Below are 21,486 nucleotides of genomic sequence, written 5' to 3'. Positions count from 1 at the left end.
TAATACATACACTACATCACATTTGGGTGGCCAAGACATGGGCAAGTGATATTGGTCTCCCCCAGCTAGCAGACACACTGCTAATGAACCTTGTTGATGGTAGAGTATTGAACTCCTTTAGTAAAGATGACCTGCGTAAGTACCTCAAGATTAACAGGAAAATTGAACAGGTCAGTTTGTAAACTTTTGGAATTAATCAATTATTTGATGCGTTCACTGCTTGTTGATTTGTGTAGTTGAGTTTCTTGTCTGGTGTGTTAACAAGGAAGCTATTGTTGATCAGAGGGAGAGCAAAAAGGCAGCCAACTGGACAAACAAGAAATGAAACAATGGCTAAACCAGCTGTAGATTCAGTTACTAGTGTAAGCCTGTACTAACAACACACCTTGTATACACAAACATGTATGCATAATTATACTAATGAGCTTTATTATCTTTGATCATTTGTTATCATAAAGGAGTATTGACAGGTACTGGGGTACATGGAGCTCTGGTAGTATTAGAACAAAACAGTTTCACATCAGACAGTCTTGCTGGTATACTAAATATTCCAACTAGTGTTCCTCTTCTTCGTAAACATCTAGCTACTGAACTAGCTCTTCTACTGAGTGGAAGGGTAGAGGAAAGGTGTGTGTTTGTGCGTGCGTACGTGCATGTGTGTATGTATTATAGGATTACATACACATTGCTACTTTGATAAGTATATTATTCTAGTGCAATTAATTTAAAGGGTTCCAGTAGTGAAACAAGATATATAAATGGTCTATGTGCTACTTTCTCTCATTGAACAAATGGTGATTACATGCCAATGTAGGGATTCCCTTCATATAGGCTAGCTACTGCTATAGTGATAGAACTAGTCCATTAGTGTATTTTTTTTTTATTTGTAAACTGAACATTTGCTTTTATGTGAATGTTATCCCCAAACAGAATCCTATTTTCATAGAAGAGCCTGTCTTGTAAACTATAGACATTAATTTAGGTCTAACTGCTTCTCTTTTTATTATAGTGAAAATAATTTCGCACCTTAACTTTTTTTGCAGGCACACACAATATGCACATATGATTCATTAATGATATGTGTAGTGTGTACATGAATGCACTTGCATATAGTTCCCACCATTACCAGTGATGAGTGCTGAGGATGCCATGTTGTCAATTAGTAAGAGCATCACAGCAGGGCTAAGAGAACAGTGGGCAGTGCTTAATGAGGTCTAGGGAACCCCCATGGCCCAGTGGAAAGGAGTTGCAGTTGCAGCATGGATGGAGGCAACCTTCGGTAGGCGTATACACTGCCAATATGTGTGTGTGTGTTAAGTGAATGTATGTATGAATATTATTTTATATAATTTGCTGATTAATTGTGCTTTTATCTGTGCTTGTGTATACTCTTTGTAAGAGGTTTCGCACAGTAATAATATGTACATATATATACGTGTGTTTGTCCACAGTCCCCACATGTGTGTATTGATTGATTTTTTTACAGGGATGAGTCAGTATGTGCAAGCTTGTAGGGAGAGCATCAAGTCAGGTCGTATGTTACTGGAGCGTAGTAGTTCAGACCTGGAGAAGTCACTTGGCATCACCAACCCCCTGCACAAGAGGAAACTCAAGACCTGCCCCCGATGACTACAAAGGACCTAACTTCTGGTAAAATATAATAATTATTGTAGTGTATAAATAGCCACTTTAGACTGTGATATGAGTGTGAAGCTCTAGACTGGTTTACATTGGTCCAAACATGAAACCCAGCACTGAAATTGAAATGTACAAACAATAACATATGTGGTCAGTGTTTTATATATTGTGGCTGGTGTATGCTTCCTGTAGCACAGTTAGGAGTTGGAAGTGGTTTATAAGTGTATACGATTGTTCACTGTAGTGTGAACTAAGCACAAGTACTTCACAAGCTTGTGTTAACTTTGTGGTAGATCCATAGAAGGTAGTGCTAATCATAATGCTGGGGTCATTATAACCCACTCTGTTGGGTTTACAATACTTGTCTGTGTTATTGTTGGAAGTTGGTGTTTATGCCAGCGTTGCTGTTGTAATGTTCTTTTATTTGTACTTTTCAATTTAACTTCACCAGCTTTCATTTCCATTGTACAAACTGTATTGTTTTGAACTAGTACATTGTTAGTACATGATGATCTTTGGATAGAAGAACTGTTGTACTTCTGTGTGTATAGTGTACTGTACTCACAGTTCAGTAAAGTTCATGAGTAGTTCGTAAATTGACCAGCTGTTCATGACAAGTGAGCTTTCATGAAGTTCATGAAATAGAACATGTCACAAAGTTTTTGTGCACTCTACTGTACATGTATCATATAGTGTTTATATTTAATCAGGTGCTGATCATGTCTTATATGTGCCATTGTGTACACAGGTGTCTATTCCACTAAATAAATACTATATATTGGGAATGATTCGTGGAAGAAAACATTCGCAAATGGTCTATCCTTTCCTCATTCGTTAGAAAACATTTGTGATTTACTGTGCAACAAATCAGGCACGTGCCTACAACTGATCAGTCATGAGTGGACACTAGTGTGGATGGCTGGACTTGCGGAAGAGATCGAAGCAGGTAACCTTCACAATACTGAGGGTGAGACTAAGGCACTACTGGCAACAATGTACTCGAGAATATAGTAGTCACATCTGCTGGTCTGGTGGGCGAGAATACACAGTGATTGACTGCTGGTATTTCAAATGTCCCATTTCTCTTTTTCCTTCTGCCATCACTTAATGATGTTTGCATGTCTGTTTGAATAGCATGGTGTTGTGTGTCACTGTGTAACATCGTACATAGATAGCAGTTTAGTGTGATGCGAAAACTTAGCCTCTTGTGGTAATGTGCAGGATTAAGCTTATGATCTCGTGGTCATGAGCAGAGGGTTAAAGATTTTGTTGATGTAATTACAGCTGCATAGGTCCGCTATAGGAAGGAAAGGTTTACTTCTAAAATTGTGAAATTCACAAACGTCTGTTTCCACAATTGATTCCCAATGCATGATATAAACCATCACCTGTATGTACTTTCAGTGTAGCTCTCACAGTATTTTTGGATTTGTAAAGCACAAGAGGTTGTCTATAATATGAAATGGTGAAATTCCTTTGAAATATTTTTCCCTACTCATACACTGAATACTGAATGATTATGGTGATGTTTGTTACTGTAGCAAGTACCCACAAGCTGGTACACTACATCACATTTGGGTGGCCAAGACATGGGCAAGTGATATTAGTATTAGTATTTGTGTTACAGGTAAAGAAGGCTCAAGGAGCCTGTAAAGCCTGATCTGTACAAAAAGAATTTAACAAATTTGCAACTACATAGCAAAAACTTATATACAATAATAATTAACTAATTAATAATCATACAATAAAGTATTGGTCTCCCCAGCTAGCAGACACACTGCTAATGAACCTTGTTGATGGTAGAGTATTGAACTCCTTTAGTAAAGATGACCTGCACAAGTACCTCAAGATAAACAGGAAAATTGAACGGGTTAGTTCATATACATTGACGTTGAAACAGGAGGCACATCTAATCCTACGTATAAGGGAACATGTAACTCCGTAAACAGCGAAATTCAAACACGGCTGCTATGTGAAATTTACAAAAAAAACAAAAAAAACAAAAAAAAACTGAGGTGCACACTTGAGTATGTCACTCTGTTAAAATACATCATGTTTGAATCTTGTCTGTAACATCGGAGTGTAGCTGTACAGAATTGCATGTTCCCTTGTTCATAGCTGAACTTGATATACTGTAATCAACTATTTATGTATTTAATGGTTGTTGATAGTTGAGTTTCTTGTCTGGTATGGAGTTGTTGAGGATGCACGAGTTTAACAAGGAATCCATTGTTGAGCAAAGGGAGAACAAAGAGACAGCCAACAATGTGCTGTACTGGACAAACAAGAAAATGAAACAATGGCTAAACCAGATTGACTTACAGGTACTATATAGTCCTGTGAATAAGCCTGTACTAACTACACACATTGTATACACAAACATTCATAATACTGACATGTATGTCACACACATTTATATACTAATGATGTTTATGTTATCTTTGATCATTTGTTATCATATAGGAGTATTCTGAGAATTTGACAGGCACTGGGGTACATGGAGCTCTGGTAGTATTAGAACAAAACAGTTTCACATCAGACAGTCTTGCTGGTATACTAAATATTCCAACTAGTGTTCCTCTTGTTCGTAAACATCTAGCTACTGAACTAGCTCTACTACTGAGTGGAAGGGTAGAAGAAGTGTGTGTGTGTGTGTGTGTGTGTGTGTGTGTGTGTGTGTGTGTGTGTGTGTGTGTGTGTGTGTGTGTGTGTGTGTGTGTGTGTGTGTGTGTGTGTGTGTGTGTGTGTGTGTGTGTGTGTGTGTGTGTGTGTGTGTGTGTGTGTGTGTGTGTGTGTGTGTGTGTGTGTGTGTGTGTGTGCATTGTGTTTCTATGTACACATGCATGTTATAGAATAGGTGAAAACCTGTGTTTATGTGTGACACAACACTTTAGTAAGTATTTAATAGCAATAGAAATTTAATATATGTCGTATTTGGTATTTCTGTGTATTATGTAATGACCTACTGACATGGTAGAATAGTGTATTGTATAGAGTGATATAGTGATAGGTTTACTATGGATAACTGATGTGTGTCACATATAGATATGTGACCATCTCAGCACTGACTTGAAGCATACGAATTGAGAAAAAATTTTTTGTAAAATTACACATGCTACAAAGAAAAATACACAAGTTTTATTGGGCCATTACTCAGAGAAGGAAGACTCAAACTATTCACCATCTTATTCGCCTGCTCATGGAGAGTCTGAAAATCTTTGTCAGCCCCAATGGTATGCGTGTCACATGCATTTAATTATGATGCGGTAAACATAAGCAAGATCGTTGCCATTTCTTCAATTAAACTACCTTCATATCCATTATGCATAAGTAACTACAGGGCTAACACTATGCCTTGGCTGATTTGTTAATCCATGGTGAACATTTTAAGCCAGGTTGCAACATTGTAGACTAATGCAAATGGAAGTTATGGCTGCGAAAGTGCGAATGTAGTTTATTTCCAGTATAGTTGTTGTACAAATTGATTATCTTGTTCTTCCTACTGCCTAGCACTATAATTCCGAAACTACTCACCACAGAAGGCTGAAACTTTGGCGATCCATTCCTTGGATACTGCAGATAATGCTGAGAAAATAAAATGAAAATTCGGAAGTTGTGCAAACAAGTCAGGTTGTAGCTGAGATGGTCGCATATACTGAATTCCAGAGGAGAAGATAATGCTGTCAAAAAAACTTGACTATTAATGGCTGTAGTGGCAATGAAATAAAATTTACAAAAAGGTGTGTTACTGCTTGACTGGACACTCCCAGATCAATTTAAATTGTTCTTCATGTTGAAACTGTTGGATAATAAAAAAAATTATGCATTGATGGAGACAATAGTATACTATTTTGTGGCATGTTGAACGAGTTCATATACATGTATGCATATACGTAGTACCAAATAGGAAAGGAAAAAGAAAAAAACCGCTTACACTGTCATAACAAAAGCTTTTGGTTGGCACCTAGTTTATTAATATCTTTCTAAAGTAACTTCTCTATTACTCTATACTCTGGTTATATTAAATGGAATGTGTTATACCATCTTAACTTAGCTCCCACTGAAACTGTTTACCATATAAATGTTATGTTGTTATTGTAGGGGGATATTGTAGTATGTGTTTACATGTGCTGTCCTGTTGGTTTAGTCATGTTGGAGTTTTGTTGTGTTTGTGTAGCAATTTTGTCCTCATGTGAGTAGACTGATAACCTGACCATTGTTATTATTGTTAATGACTGACTGTAAATATCATTACCAACTTGTAACTAAGTAACTAAATTTGTGATGATCAGTGGTTTTTTTTTTTTTTGTGGTGGGTGTGGTAATATGTTATGCTTTCCTCAAATTGTTTTTTCACTCTGTATCAGCAATTGGGAACATTAGTCAAATTCCCAACATTTTGTGTCTGTGGTTTTAATCCTGGAAGATAAGGATATAAGAACTACCTGGCTACTAGGGACCCGCCGATTATGCTGGCATAATTTTGAGCATAATAGGTACCTAAAAGCATTGAGCATAATGCCAGCATAATAGGTTAAATATTTGTACGATAGTATAAATTCTCGCTGGAAAAATGACAATTGCAAAATAAGATCGACATACTCTAATAGAGCAGTCAGTAACTCTAATAAAACAATCATCAAACTGACTGTTCTATTAGAGTATATCGATCTTTTCTCTTACATGCAGCAGGAATTTATTATTTGTGTTCCAGCCACTCATTTTATTTTCTATACAGTGTTAAACTAGTAGCAAAGCATATGAACTAAGGCATGAACATTGAGCATAATTGAGCATAATAGGTAAATATTGAGCATTAATTTAAGCATAATAGGTGAATTTTTGAGCAGTGCAGCATAGCATAATAGGTAAAATTATGAGCATAATCGGCGGGTCCCTACTGGCTACTGTTTTTCTTGGTTGCCTCTTCTATCCAATTGTTGAAACACTGAGGACAACCTGACTTTAATGACTGGTGTATTGGATTGTTTGACTGCTCTATTAGAGTATCTCGATCTTTTCAAGTGCTTGATCTGCAGGTGTAAAATGGTAGCCATACATTAGCCTGTAGCCTCGTGAATGTGGTCAGGCATTGAGGCAGTGACGCAGGCAGACCAAACTAGGGATTTTGACAATTTTTTCTTCAAAAATCTATATTAGGTCACCTGTAGATGTTTAACACTATTTTGATGTTGAATGGAGTAAGACTATTGCATAAAAGTGATTTTCATCCCATGTGACATTTCAGACTATTGCATAAAGGTGATTTTCATCCAATATGACATTTCTATCATGGTTTTTAGACACGGTACTTTTAGCGGCACTCATCACTTTATGGGGGAACAGTATTATTGTACTGTTTTACACATAAAGCATTGCCTATGCTTGTGTATATGAAAAATACAGCACTCCAGGGTTGTCTCAAGGCTAACATAGCACTTGGCTTTTGCCTCGTGCTATATTAGCTTCTCAACACACCCGTCATGCTTTAATTCACACATGGCAGTACTTTTAGTATGACTAAATAGTGATATGGTGTGTACTGTGAAGTGAAGAGAATAGATACAGTAATAGTGATCTATTTTCAAAGAGGAAAGTATTTGAGAGCATTATATAAGTAGCATGTATCTCACCTGATGCAACAATGATGACTTACTTATCACATTTCTTGTCATACAGCATCAGTATGGTGAAGACACCAAGAGCTAACACAGTTGGTTCATCATTTACCAGTAGTAGTCGGTCATTAACACATCGTGACAACACTAGTGTACCTGCTTTGGATTTGGGTGATAGAGAGGCTACAACAAGATGGAGTTTTAGGGTGAGTAGTTACCTTTAATGGTATAATATTCACTTGTGTACGTATATAACATGTATATATACCAGGGACCCCTATACATTGGAATGTTGCTACTATTCAATGCCAAAGAAAATTAATCATAGAGTCCCTATGGATATAAACTAATCACGTGCCGCTTCACTAGGTCTTATACATAATTAATATTTTATAATAATTGTTAGGTGAATTATTTCGCTGACGAAAGTTAAGGAGGCAGGCTAATTTCTATGCTTATTTTTTGGTGAGTCATTTTATGTATAGATATTTTCAGACAAACGCTTTGAAGAATTTCCAATTTTTTCTTACTGTGTTCTTTTGTTGTAGTAGGAGTATTAGTTGTATCAAGAGTATAAACTCTTGATTGTATTATTCTGGATTATCTTTGAATGGTTTCATGATGTTTCCAATTTTATCACCAATTTTGCCTGCTTATAGTCCTCCTAAACATACTGTCACAAGATGAATGGTTTCATGACGCAATATTAACTGCTGCCATGATTGAAAGAACACGCTACGTAAAATTGAGCGTAAAACCAGGGTGGAATAGGTGGTGCTTATTAGTTTCACATCCATAGGGTTATATTATCTGAATTAACATGTGCGAACATGGCATGTTAGTGCGCAGTTGTATTGTCAGTAAACACTCTAATAGAACAACCAGTATATTATAACCTCTTGACTGATGTATTATTGTTTGTACGTATTAGGAGCCATCAGCATCAGTCAGTAGCAGTGGAACTTCAGCCAGTAAACTACCACCATCCTCAGAACCATCATCATCTTCCATCAAACATAGTGGTGGCTCCTTTACATCTTCCTCTAATGGCAGTAGATCATTGAGAGTGTCTGCAGAACATCACACTGGGACTGGAACTACTGTGTAAATTTGTGTGACTTGTAATTGCCTTTCCTACAGGTGTTTCTCTCTTATATGATCCATCATGAAATATATTATATAATTTTGTTTATGTACATTATTTGTGTAAACTAACTCCTTTTTAACAAGTTGTAGAAAAACAATGATTATTACTGTAAATAATAACATGATAATTATGTGAATGATAACAATTATGTGGTGATGTAGTACAAGGTGAAGTAGAAAGTAATGAAATAATTTCATTCTATTTTATGATTTATGGTTTCTGCACATTATTTAGAAATAACTGCCTTTTGTATATATTTCTGCATTTGTGTGACCTCAGAAGACTTGTCCTAAATTAAACATGTACAGGTGTCTATATCATGAACCATGGTAGTTCATAATAGAGATCACCTATGTTTTTTCCAAAATCCTAAGATATTTCAACATGCGGTAACTGTTCTATTAGAGTATGTCGGTCTTTAACTAATCTTTTCTTCACAACGTAGCTGTAAATCTTATTTTTACCGAGTTTGCACACTATCCCATTCTGCATTATGCAAAATAGGCAGAGTTTCAGCTTTTCTGATAACCAATGCACAAAAATTGTGCCTATTATGCTGGCATTATGCTCAATGCTTTTGGCTACCTATTATGCCCAAATTATGCTGGCATAATCAGCGCAGGCCTAATGATAACACCCATTCTCAAGCAATTTTGCTTCTTGTAGGTTCACTTTGCCATTGATCTTCTGACTTAGTTTCTGCAAGGATAACCAACATGTTAATTGTGTTAATAAGTATCCAATCTATTTATGTCAACAAGTTCATTTGAAAACCATATAGTCCAGCGCCTAAGCCAAATATTCGTTCACTTTTTGATAAAAGCACCAATTTTTTTACAGGGTATATGGAGCCTGCACTAAGTGCTTTAAGAAGGGGAGGCACGTAAAAAGTCCTCAGGAACACCCCTTTTTGCACCCTGACAAGAAAACCATTTGTTACTATTAAAAATCAATCATGTTTCTATCAAGTTAACTGCTGGGCCTAGTATCATAGTAGTACAAAGCATACAGCTGGAACATAATAGCCTATTAGTAATCTATAAAAGAACTAATAGTTTTCTCACCTAGGCAGTAAACAAATTAAAATCACTAAAATTTCCATTTGCAGGGATTCTGTTAAAGTTTTGGACCTTCAATGCTGACGATTGTGTAATACTATGTACAAGGATCATCCTGATGTGTATCGTTTCTGTATAACAAAAGTTATTTAATGCTAAAGTCACAGGTGGATATCTCAACAGAAAACCATGAACTACAGCATTTCAATTATCAAGCACAGAGCTTGAACAAAAGGTCCCTTGTCCTTATACTGGGCACCATATGAAAGGCAATTAAATTTCTAGTTTAATGAAGGCAGTTGCAACTTGCAAGTTGTTTCAACATCTTGTTCTCAAGTTACAGCGCTTTCAATTCAGTGTAATATAGTATAAGCAAGAAAAGCACAAGGATGTGTCATAAGGTACTTCTTAGTGCTCAATATCTTACTTCATTGGAACCTAGCTCTTTTATGCTTATTTTGAGCATTATCACAGCACTAAGAAATACCTTAATACTCATCTGTGTGCTTTTCTTGCTTATGCTATATTACACTGAATTGAAAGCGCTGTAACTTGAGAACAAGATGTTGAAACAACTTGCATGTGCCTTCATTAAACTAGAAATTTAATTACCTTTCATATGGTACCCAGTATAAGGACAAGGGACCTTTTGTTCAAGCTCTGTGCTTGATACTTGAACTGCTGTAGTCCATGGTTTTCTGTTGAGATATCCACCTGTGACTTTAGCATTAAATAACTTTTGTTATACTCCTTTAATAAAGAAACGATACACATCAGGATGATCCTTGTACATAGTATTACACAATCGTCAGCATTGAAGGTCCAAAACTTTAACAGAATCCCTGCAAATTGGAAATTTTAGTGATTTTGTTTACTGCCTAGGTGAGAAAACTATTTGTTCTTTTATAGATTACTAATAGGCTATTATGTTCCAGCTGTATGCTTTGTACTACTATGATACTAGGCCCAGCAGTTAACTTGATAGAAACATGATTGATTTTTAATAGTAACAAATGGTTTTCTTGTCAGGGTGCAAAAAGGGGTGTTCCTGAGGACATTTTACGTGCCTCCCCTTCTTAAAACACTTAGTGCACGCTTCATATACTCTGTAAAAAAATTGGTGCTTTTATCAAAAAGTGAACGATTATGTCAATTTTGAGGGCTTATGTACTACACTATTATATTATTACCTATATTTAACCACAGTATATTAGGTTCATACCAGAGCAACAATGTTGTTGTGTACCACTGCATAAGTGACTTAATTGTGATCACATAATCTATTAATTAAATTTTGTGGCCATATTTTGGAAAACCATACATTTGGGCACATGCAAAATTTGTGGGAATGCTCAATTGAAAATTTCAGCAATTTTTAAAAAAAATTATTTTTTTACATATTCTGATAAAGCAATTATTAAGCCTTCTTGCTGTGAAATTTCACACCCATAGCTTCTTTATTCTAGGAGATATATTCAATTATATCAGACCATGTAGTAGTTTCACAATGCGTGGGACACCAATTAACCTTCAAATTGGGTGATTTGTTCATTCCCAAAACCAAACATTTTCTTGTCTTTACACAATGATACAAGTGATTTAATTGAGGAAAATCACAAAGAACACATGATTAAACTCTCAAGGATCATTTTTCATCCATTTTAGATTGTGAAAATGGAAATCTTTGTCAACAAAGTGAGTTCTCATCAGTTTGTCACACCTGATCACTATACAATTCTATAAACTGATAATGAAAAGTTAGTTTGTTATGTATTAGACAGTAAATTAGCCATATCTTTGGAATGTTTCAATGTATCACCACAACATTTTCACACAAGGTACATAACCACTCAGTGCTTCATTGTAGCTATAAAAAAGAAAATTGGTCAATGTGCCATGCAAATGTATGGTTTTCCAAAATAGGGTCACTTATATAGCTGCACAAATCAGAAACCATACTATTGCTGACCACAGTATTCTATACACTGCCTATAGTTGGATATGTCAAAGCTGTATAGTACAAAGTACATTCAATAGCATGGAAACATGTTTGCTAACTCTGATAATATTAGCTGACTACTTAGCTACTGCATGTACTAACTTGATATACATGTTTAGTACTGTGTAATATCAAGCACCACCAGCACCTCTTATTATCATGTTCAATGGCGGATCCAGGATGGGGCATTTGGGGCAAATGCCCCCCCCCCCCCTTCAAGAAATTGCATACAAGATCGAGATACTCTAATAGAGCAGTCAATTACTCTAATAAAGCAGTCACAATGTTCATGAGGCAGTGTAGCTTACTTATGAAGCTATAAATAGGATTTTATTTTACATAACAGACGTGGTATAGTTGGTAAGGATAACTAGCTATTATTGTTGTGACCTTTTTTTTTTTTTGTCTTCAACTGGTTTTCAGCAAGTTTTTTTGGTCTTCAACTGTTTTTCAGAAAGGTGCCCCCCCTCTTTCCAAACTCTGGATCCGCCCCTGATGTTAGCTATATCCATAAATGGATTTATGAAGTAAACAAATTAGTGTAAAAATAATTTTCAAAAATTAAAACATAGGAATAGGATCACTAAGAAACAAGGTTCAAACATGCCAGCATGTTAAACACACAGAGATCTCCATTTGGACTCAAATAAACATTTATACAGAAGCATTCTCAGTGCTTACTGATTATTTTCAGTACTTAACTGCCTCTATTTATATAAAACTACTCATTTTCCTTAGTCTCTAGCTATACCATATCCATTGAGTCCAAATAGAGATTTCTGTGTGTTTAACATGCTGGCTTGTTTGACTCTTGTTTCTTAGCTATCTCTATTCCCATGTTTTAATTTTCTGAAAAATTTTACATTAGTTACTAGTTTATTGTGTGTATGTGTTAACTGTAGCATCTGTGTCGCACTCGCCATTTTTGTGCTCACCCGGTCGCTTATTTTTTTTGCATCCACTGTGCCGTGTGATTTCGATATTCAAGTAGATACTTTGTAATGCGAAAATGTATGCCCTAGTTTCTTAAATACGTTTGACATATTGATGATGCTAAATGAGTAAGCAGTGGACTTTTTGCCATGCCCGGGCACTGGGTGGGCAAGCCATTCAACTCTGTACAACACACATACACTGACATGGACATGGACATCAATAGACATTTTAAAATGTGTTGTTTACCTACACTAAATGTATACAAGATAATTACCTTACTAATTTCGACCGCTAGCTAGCTATTGTATTCTTCATCACGTACATGCATACAATGGCAGAGGAGGGTGGAAGCGCCGTTAAAATGAATTATGTAAACCCTTGTTTTTCAGCATCAGCTAACTGTACAGACGATGTAAGCTTGGCATCATTGTTTTACTTACAATAAACATACCTGGTTAGTGCTAAACTAGCCACGCGCGAAATAGTGTTTCATCGATTTTACCTAAGCGCTTTTACGAAACTAATTACATCAACTTAATCCTTACATGAAGTATGATCTAAAAATCTAGTAAACCCCACTGAACCCCACCATTTGCTAGTTTTGTATTGAGACTATTGAGGTTCATGTGAGATTTTGAATAGAACTATGCAATTAACGTAATATTTTTTAAGCAGCGTCTAAAGCGCTTCCGCCCTCCTCTGATACAATCATAGATAATATACGTAATAAAGGATTGGCAATGCGCATAGCAACTATTAGACAATCCTCGTTACGGTCACGTGTTTAATTACGTAAAGTGCGTGCGCCTATTGTCATAGATACTCCGTATTGCTAAGCAGATGGCACAGTCCGTCTTTCTAGGTGTCATCGTTTCTTTGGAAAATAGAGCAGAATTACAGATTAACACTGTTAGGATTGCTACTGTAAAGCAGTACCGCAGCGAGCTACTTGTTGCCTGCGAAAAGGTCGAATTTACGTCATTTGTAGAGCAGTTTTCTTCCAACTTGCTGACAGCATTGCAAACCGTACTGTGCATTCCAATACCAGCAACTGTTACTAAACTTAAGGAGCAAATTTGGATGAATTATGTTGGTGCCAGGCTAGTCTCGTCCTCGCAGACCCATTCTCCGGGGTGGCGCTTATCGATTAGAGATTATAAGCGCCCCCTCCGAAACGCTCTGCGAGGACGAGACTAGTGCCAGGCAGTGTTGGGAGTACCGTACGCAAGGAAATTTTGACGTAAAAAAAATTTGACGAATCGGTTTATTTCGTCAAATTTAAATTCGTCAAATGTTTATAAGCGCCCTTAAGGCCGTGCAAAGTTAATTATATGTTTCTGGTCCCACCAATTCCCCAAACTTGACCAGGTGACCAGGCTTGTTTTTTTTTGTTTTTTTTGCAACTTTGTGTTGTGGTATACTACTTCTGACATATATCAGGGGCGGATCCAGAGTTTCGAAAGAGGGGGGGCACCTTTCTGAAAAACAGTTGAAGACCAAAAAAACTTGCTGAAAACCAGTTGAAGACCAAAAAAAAAAAAAAAAAAGGTCACAACAATAATAGCTAGTTATCCTTACCTACTATATCACGTCTGTTATGTAAAATAAAATCCTATTTGTAGCTTCATAGGTAAGCTACACTGCCTCATGAACATTGTGACTGCTTTATTAGAGTAATTGACTGCTCTATTAGAGTATATCGATCTTGTATGCAATTTCTTGAAGGGGGGGGGGGGGGGGGGGCATTTGCCCCAAATGCCCCATCCTGGATCCGCCACTGTATATAGCAGTACAATTATAGGGAAAATGTATAAAATTAGCACATCTTTGTAAGAAAAGTGTGTTTACAAGACATGAAAACCTTTCAACAGATTTAATATTATAAATTATTGTATGGTGGTTGTGCAATTCATTCAACAACAAAAATGACCAGGAAGGGAACCAGAAACATATAATTAATTTTTTGTGGCCTAAAAGTACAGGTTTTGCCTACAATTTCTTCATTTCCGTCAACATTTTATTCGTCAAATCTGCTGAAGTCTGAATCCGTCAAATTTTTTTGACGTCAAAATTTCCTTGCGTACGGTAACCCGCTACAAAAGTAACGCGTTACGTAATATTATTACTTTTGTGGTAACTAAGTAGCTAATATAACGAAATACGCTATAAAAACAGGTAATGTAACTCAAATTACTTTACTTGCAAATGTAACGCGTTACCTAAGTAATATAGTTACTGTAACGAATCTAATATTACGTAATATTATTACTACAAGTAACGAAGTTACTTATTTCGTTAGTGAACCACCGAGTAACGCCTAGCCACAACGAAGTAATGAAGCCTACTGAATGAAGCTTGCTCACCAGCTTCTTACTCATAACCAAGATTTGCACATTGTCCAACAACACAATCATGTCACGTGATAAGGCGGTAGTTTCACACGTGACAGCTTAAGGCTGTGGACACAAAGTAATATAATATGTAATATTATTACAGTTACTTTATTTTATGGGTAATATGTAACTGTAACTAAATAGTTCAGTTGCAAGTAATATGTAATATGTAACTAGTTACTTTAAAAAGTAACTTGCCCAACACTGGTGCCAGGGCTAACGTTTGCCACCATTATGGAACGACTTTCTAATGAAGATACATTGTGAACATTTCAACAACGAGCCACTGTTTATGGAACTTGTTAATGAATGCATATTTCAGCATCTTTTGTATACAACTTTCAAGGATAGAGGAGAGCCAAGTGTCCAAGAGCCTGATGTTACCCTCAATGAAGATAAAATATTATCCGGCATGCATGTGGGTACACAGGGATGAAGCTACACCGCAAGTAGATGAAGACTGAGGGAGAGAAAGCAGCCAGATTTGTGGAATGTTTGGACAGAATGCAAGTAGATGATCAGACTCCAGAACCACCATCATTTTTAAATTACACTACCCAATGGATCAAACAAATTAATAGAGGAGGACTATTCGAAGTCAATGATGATGCTTATCGAGTCACTTGTTTTGTGAGATAGAAATTGCTATGCAATACAAGCTAACGCAGCATATTAAGACATTCACCACCATGTCATCTGCAGAATCAGCTGAAGGGAAAGCCAAAATAATTAATTCGGTATGTCAAAACATCAAGGTGCAATGTACATGGGACATCATAAGCTGTACTGTAACAAATGATGAGAACAACATGGAATTACTTAAAATGATTGTAACATCTTGGTTAGACATTAGAGGTTTTAGCTATGCTAAACAATGGATAGAAGATTACAAAATCACATTGAGCACTGAAACTAAGAAAAAGAAAAGCATGAGAAAGGAACTTAAGAAAGGAAAATGACATGTAAATTTATATTTCACAATATAAATATGACAAATCTATTTATACAGCTGAAACAATTGCATTTATATTGTCACTTTTTGGTATGGTGTCGCCGTTTTAACAAAGGAGTCTCATCAATTTCGATCTTATCCTTTGGTCTTTTCCTACAGTTTCCACGAAGGGGATCTGTTGCAATTGATGACTGTACTGATTGAATTAGTATTGGTTGTAAATTCTGCTGCAGTTGGATTGTCATTTCTCCTTCCTTGGGCCCGTTGCTGACCAAAAAAGGATTCCAGAGGGTCTTGACAAAATTTCTCCGTCAGTACATATTTCACACCAGGTAGACTCAACAAAAAATCTTACTAATTCTATAACTGCTTTGACTACATAATAAAAGAAAAAATGTATAGGTATGTGTGGCAATACAAGTAGTATAAAAGTTATGGTTTCCTGTCATCCTGAGCCCTTCAAGTGTTTCTGGGCTTAGCAACATCATTGTTCTTTGTGCTGGTGTAAATCCTTTTCTTTGCTTGACACTTTGTTCCCATTCATTTAGGTAATTCAGAAAGTCATTTTCAAGCCACTGCAGCATTAATTGTTACAAATATGCTGTTATAATAACAATGAACTTTATATCACTATAGGAACTATTATAACATGTATATATAGTTCCACTGTTGTGCATGCTTGCATGTGTGCTGCTACAACAATTTTAGACCATAGCTTGTTACCTTTAAACGTGGGTCATCTGCTTTCCTGAATGGTACATGGTCCCAAGTCACGATTCAACTTCAATATTTCTTCCTCCAGGTATCTTGTATTCATAAGGTCAAAAAATTTGTTGAATTTCCTAACAAATCTTTCAGTTTCTGCTGTGTCATCATCCCCATAGTAGGCAAATGCCTCTCCATCTGATTTACTTAAAACCTGTTGATTTGACAATGCCTATGCAAATGCTAAGTACACAAGCCATACCTGTGCTGCTAAATCAACTCTCATTCTAGAGTATGAATTGATATTGATGTGGCCTAGGGTGAGTTTTCTTTAAAATGTTAACCCTGAAGTAGTGCGTTTATTGTACAATCTCCTCAAGTGCTGCCAACTAATGTATTTCTATTGATCTGTATAAAATTTGATATGATTTGCTATACTATCATTATAGCGGCCCTTAAAAAAATTACACAATGTTTAAACCATTCCATGCATGTAGCTACATACTTCTACTTACCCACAATGCTCTAGCATAACTGCGTCCAAATGAATTGGACCGAGCATTCCTCACTGTCTTTATCAAGTGAGGAACATCAGAAATAAAATAAATATATCTTCCATCACTACTATAAGGGTTGGGAACGTTGTAAACTACATCAGAAATTACAGAACTGGCTTGGCGGTGGAGACGAAAGAATTTAGGATTGCATGATCCTTTGTCAGCAGTAAGAGAAACTACTTTAAAGCCTGCAGCTTCTAAATGGCAGATCACATCCCACACCAATGGAAATATGCTGTCTGCTGTTAGATCAGATGTGGGATATTGTGCATAAGGAACTTCAGAGACATAAACAACCCTCTCACCATAAATACAAGCATATGTTTAGCAATTGGTAATCGTGCATGAGTTGTTGATTGTGTCAATGACTGCTCAAATGATGCTAAAGTGTTGTTTACTGCTCCTAAATCTACAAATCCAATTTTACCTTCATTCTTGTTATACACTAGACCTTCTTTGATCTTCATTTCATCAAATACCACTGAAATATGCTTCTCATAGTCTTTCAAATTATCCATGTTAACTGCTGACATAAGTTGTTCTGTAACCTCTGCTTGAATGCCTACCCCTGCATGTATAAAATGTGTATAATCCCTCAGCGTACGACCACATGGTAATACAATAAATCTTCTTAAAACATCATATGCTCCAGAAGATAACATTTTCAGGTGAAGGCACCATCAGATAATCATTGGGTGCCAACGGCGTTGTTTGGGAAATTTTGCCATGTTTTTGATCTGTTCATTCGTGAAAACTGTTTTCTTCGTACTGTTGGTTGATCTGGTTAGAGTGCTCTTTCATGATGTTAACTAATCCATTATTGAGTTCTTTATCTACTTCAATGCTCTTCTTGTCAATGGTTTCCTTGATTTTTTGCTCTAAGTAAACATTTCTTTTTTGGGTTGTTCTCAATTGAGACTTCAGTTGTTTGGTTTTCTGTTTCATTTCAGTGGTGTTTAGCCACCTCTCATTAGCATGGCTGTGGGTATTGACAACCTTGGGCTCATCCTGCTGCTTTATCCATCTGTGATACATACATCTGATTGTATCACGGTAACGAACACAGTTGCTACAGCGATGTTTGTCTGTAAGTAGCTGGCAATTAGATGTTCTCACTGTCTCTGAATAGCTCTCACCACTATAATAGATGGTATGCTCTCTGTCTATATATGCTGCAATTTCAACAGATGAATTTAGCAATCTTCCCTTTTTTTCATTTGCCATATGCACAAACTGCTTGTCTGGGTGCCCTAGACATACATTCAACTTCTCAATCTCTAACAGAAGTGTTGTTAAGGTTTGTACATTGATTTGATCTGGAATTGACAAACTATCACATGTCATGCTATTCAGCGCATGGCCATGAATAACTATGCACAGATAAATCAGACCTTGTTACAGAGTGTGAAAGTTTTAAGGGCTGGCTACTAGATGATGGTTCCTCTTGAATATTATAGATAAATAATTGTGAATTGCATTCAGACTGTTGCATACTCCAAGCACGTGATGGCAACTTTGTATTTAACAGATCAGGTAATGGTGGTGATTCCAATGAATTAGGTGATAGTGTTGATAATTGCGGGGAATTTGATTGTATTGGTGATGTTGGCACAGTTATTGGTGATGGAATTGGAGGAAGAATAGATGTCAACGATGAAATATAGATGTTGCAGATATTGATCCTGGTGACGAGAATGGTGACTGAATAGATGTTCTTGCCTCAGATGTTGGTGGTGAAATAGGAGACATAGGCGGTAATAGTGGTGAAGTAGGAGTCAGAGGGGTAATTGAATTAGATTTTGGCATAGATATCTGGGACAGAGCTATTGGTACCTGCGGAGTCATGGAATATAATGACATTTATTTGTACATGTTGTAACCAAACATCAGGACTATATAGTTGATATATACATCAACACAACAGTATATGTGACTGTCTCTGGGAAAACCGGTCTTATCGCCCATTTAAAAGTATCGAGAAACGTCGGTTTTAAATATTCTGTGTGTTGTAGCTGGCCAATGGTGGTAGCTACGCATACCAAATTTTCATACGTTTCACAACAATTTCTTACCTTCCTGATCATCCACTGAAGAAGTAGTCAACAGCTAAGTTTCCCGCCATTTTAGATAGTTTTTAAACCGAGGTTGTCTGTATCAGGCGAGCTCCAGAAGGGTGGGAGGCGGGGGCCCTGGAAGGCGGGCACGATGGTGTTCAAAAATTGAAAAGAGACGTGCTTGGATGAATTAGGCTAAGTTATAGGCCATTTAGGGCTCAGAACTGGCTAAAATGAAAGGACATTTACAGCACAGGTCATTGTCCAACACCACAGAGCTGTACAGCCACACACAGCCATCTCCTGGTTGGCCAGGGCTCCATCAAGACCCCAGACCACTCGTACGGCTCGCCACTGTGCTCTAGAAAAGCAGCCAGCAAAAGCAGACCACTTTACTTTGGTCGACTGTGGCAGTGAAACTTGATAGTGCATTCATTAAGCTTTGTGTTTGTGTGAAAAAATCAAACTTCCTGTCTTGGGCGATAAGAACGGTTTTCGTAGATCCAGTCACATATATGTATGCAACTATAATATTGATTATTATACACTGTAGCTATACATTCTTGTAATCATACTCAATTAGCTACATGTATGTTGTATGTTACATATATTATTACGCTGTAAGTAGCTGTACTATGCATGTAGGCTACTATAATATTCTTGAACAGCCATTGCATGCATGCAGATTCATTATTTAAAGTTTAAAACAAACATAATTGCCTCAATGGAACATTTTTATACATGAATTATGCTGTACTGCTGTACTTGTGGGGATATACATATATATATAACTATACCCCATGCATAGAAAAGTTTGGAAAATGGATTGGAATGCTCTGTTTGAACACATGATTGCTCTATTAGAGTGTTTCTTACAAAGTGGAGCAACTATAAGCCCCCCTTGTCAGGAGCTCTAGCACAGATATCCAATATGCTAGCATACCATTTTGTATAAAACTATAATTATTATGCCGGCTATATGTATGCATATTGATTATATATAATATATATATTATATATGCATACATGCGTATACTATCCTATATATGTACAGTATAGCTATGGCTGTATAATATATATATACAGCTATATTAAAACACATACTTTTTTCCTTTTGCTTGGACGCCCTGGTGGTCTGTGCTTTCCTTCTAGCCGCTTCTTTTTCTCTGTTCTTGCGCCTCCTTCCAATGCATACCTTCCTGTATCCCATTATTGCGTGTCTGTAGTATCTAGCGGAATGTGTGTATGTGTATTCCATTATGGTAACAATAAACTGTCTTTTACTGGATGTTACCATTATGTCACTATATGTATGACCACGCTAAAACTCCAAAACCCAGCACAGTGAAATAGGCTAAAACTGAGCTATAGAAAAACAGTTCGTCTACAGAAACTAAAGCATTCCACTCAATAGGTGGTTACAAGTGGCTACATAAAAATTATCAGCTAACAACTTTTGTTTGAATACTCCAAAACTTAGAATACTCACTAGTTAGGCCCCCAGCGGTATTTGGCGATTATTAGCCGGTTTCTCATCCAGCCTTTCTAATTATTAGGCTACTACAATGAGATAACTTGTTTCTCATCAACCGCCCGCATCAAATTTTCTTGTGTACATGTGAACTCATTATTGCAGATTCAGACATTACTCGTGAGTTTTTTCACTACTGTGCTGGTTCCAATGCTTTCTAGAGCATCAACAACCATTGAGGCACCATCAGTGAGTGCTATATGAGAATATTAGCATTAGTACCGTGACCTACCCTATGTCTACGAATGGGTTATCATCTCTAAGAGTCATAGTAGCTCTAGTGTTTCTTTTGTTACAAGCCTGCAGCAGCCCCTCCCCTAATAGACTAATCAGCCTGCAGATGCTAGCTAACACGGCATCGGCAGCTTCTGCTTGCTGCTGCTGCTGAAGATATGCCACCCCAAGACTGCATGGTGAAGGTACTAACTACTGTGGAGTTCTCTTAAAGGACTTTCTGATTTAGAAAGCCTTGTTATTACTGTGGTGAAGAAGCTGAAGTATATTTGAATTCTGAACTGCACGCCAAACACCTAAAATTCTAAAATAAAAAGGTAGTCCATTATTATTGGTTTTGTCATAGATTCTCTAGTGTAGCTATAGTAGTAGCTACATTAAACTTCTGCAATTTATATGACTTAAAAAATAATGAGGTAACCCTCCCGCCCGCATGTGTGATTCTATGAGAAGCCGATGAGAAACAAGTAATCTCATTGTAGTGGCCTTATGATACGGGCGGGAGGGTATTACCACTATGCCATTTTTTATAATATTAACACGCTGATGTACAGACCTTGTCCAAATTGTCTTTCTTTCTTACTACAAACATTTCCTTCCCCAGCTGATTCTAGTTTTCGTGATCGCCAACTGTTTTTCGACAGTCAACTGAAAGCCTGCTTTG

General features: G+C 36.8%; 2 protein-coding genes and 1 long non-coding RNA gene across 3 annotated transcripts in view; 2 read left to right on the top strand and 1 right to left on the bottom strand.

Annotated features, from left to right (window-relative positions):
* Positions 1-16: 16 nt before the first annotated feature.
* On the top strand, positions 17-8,544 carry LOC136242227 (kazrin-like). The gene is made up of 10 exons (XM_066033647.1): positions 17-170; positions 237-362; positions 1,114-1,279; positions 1,487-1,625; positions 3,180-3,265; positions 3,363-3,508; positions 3,810-3,962; positions 4,102-4,280; positions 7,318-7,462; positions 8,188-8,544. The coding sequence occupies exons 3-10, from the start codon at positions 1,228-1,230 to the stop codon at positions 8,362-8,364; spliced, it is 1,077 nt and encodes a 358-aa protein (XP_065889719.1). The 5' UTR covers positions 17-170; positions 237-362; positions 1,114-1,227; the 3' UTR covers positions 8,365-8,544.
* LOC136242325 (kazrin-like) overlaps positions 1,627-21,486 on the top strand; it is a 95,578-nt gene continuing 75,718 nt past the window's right edge. The window contains exon 1 of the mRNA XM_066033732.1: positions 1,627-1,788. The gene's annotated coding sequence lies outside the window, so the exon portion shown is untranslated. The remainder of the gene's footprint in view (positions 1,789-21,486) is intronic.
* LOC136243184 (uncharacterized) lies at positions 16,189-18,286 on the bottom strand. Its single transcript, XR_010694769.1, has 4 exons — positions 16,962-18,286; positions 16,709-16,854; positions 16,465-16,660; positions 16,189-16,316 (listed from the first exon to the last, which is right to left on the bottom strand). It is a non-coding gene; the product is annotated as an uncharacterized lncRNA (long non-coding RNA).

This window comes from Dysidea avara, chromosome 13, assembly GCF_963678975.1.
Source record: "Dysidea avara chromosome 13, odDysAvar1.4, whole genome shotgun sequence".
In the NCBI taxonomy this organism is placed as follows: Eukaryota; Metazoa; Porifera; class Demospongiae; order Dictyoceratida; family Dysideidae; genus Dysidea; species Dysidea avara.
The sequence above is the reverse complement of the archived record's forward strand: the minus strand, read 5'-3'. Positions and strand labels throughout refer to the sequence as shown.

Excerpts from the sequence above, each read along its gene's own strand:
- LOC136242227 (XM_066033647.1), top strand. The coding sequence starts at position 1,228 with ATGGCCCAGTGGAAAGGAGTTGCAGTTGCAGCATGGATGGAGGCAACC. Across the intron at positions 3,963-4,101 it reads TAAACCAGATTGACTTACAG|GAGTATTCTGAGAATTTGAC; the intron begins GTACTATATAGT and ends GTTATCATATAG. Across the intron at positions 4,281-7,317 it reads AGTGGAAGGGTAGAAGAAGT|CATCAGTATGGTGAAGACAC; the intron begins GTGTGTGTGTGT and ends CTTGTCATACAG.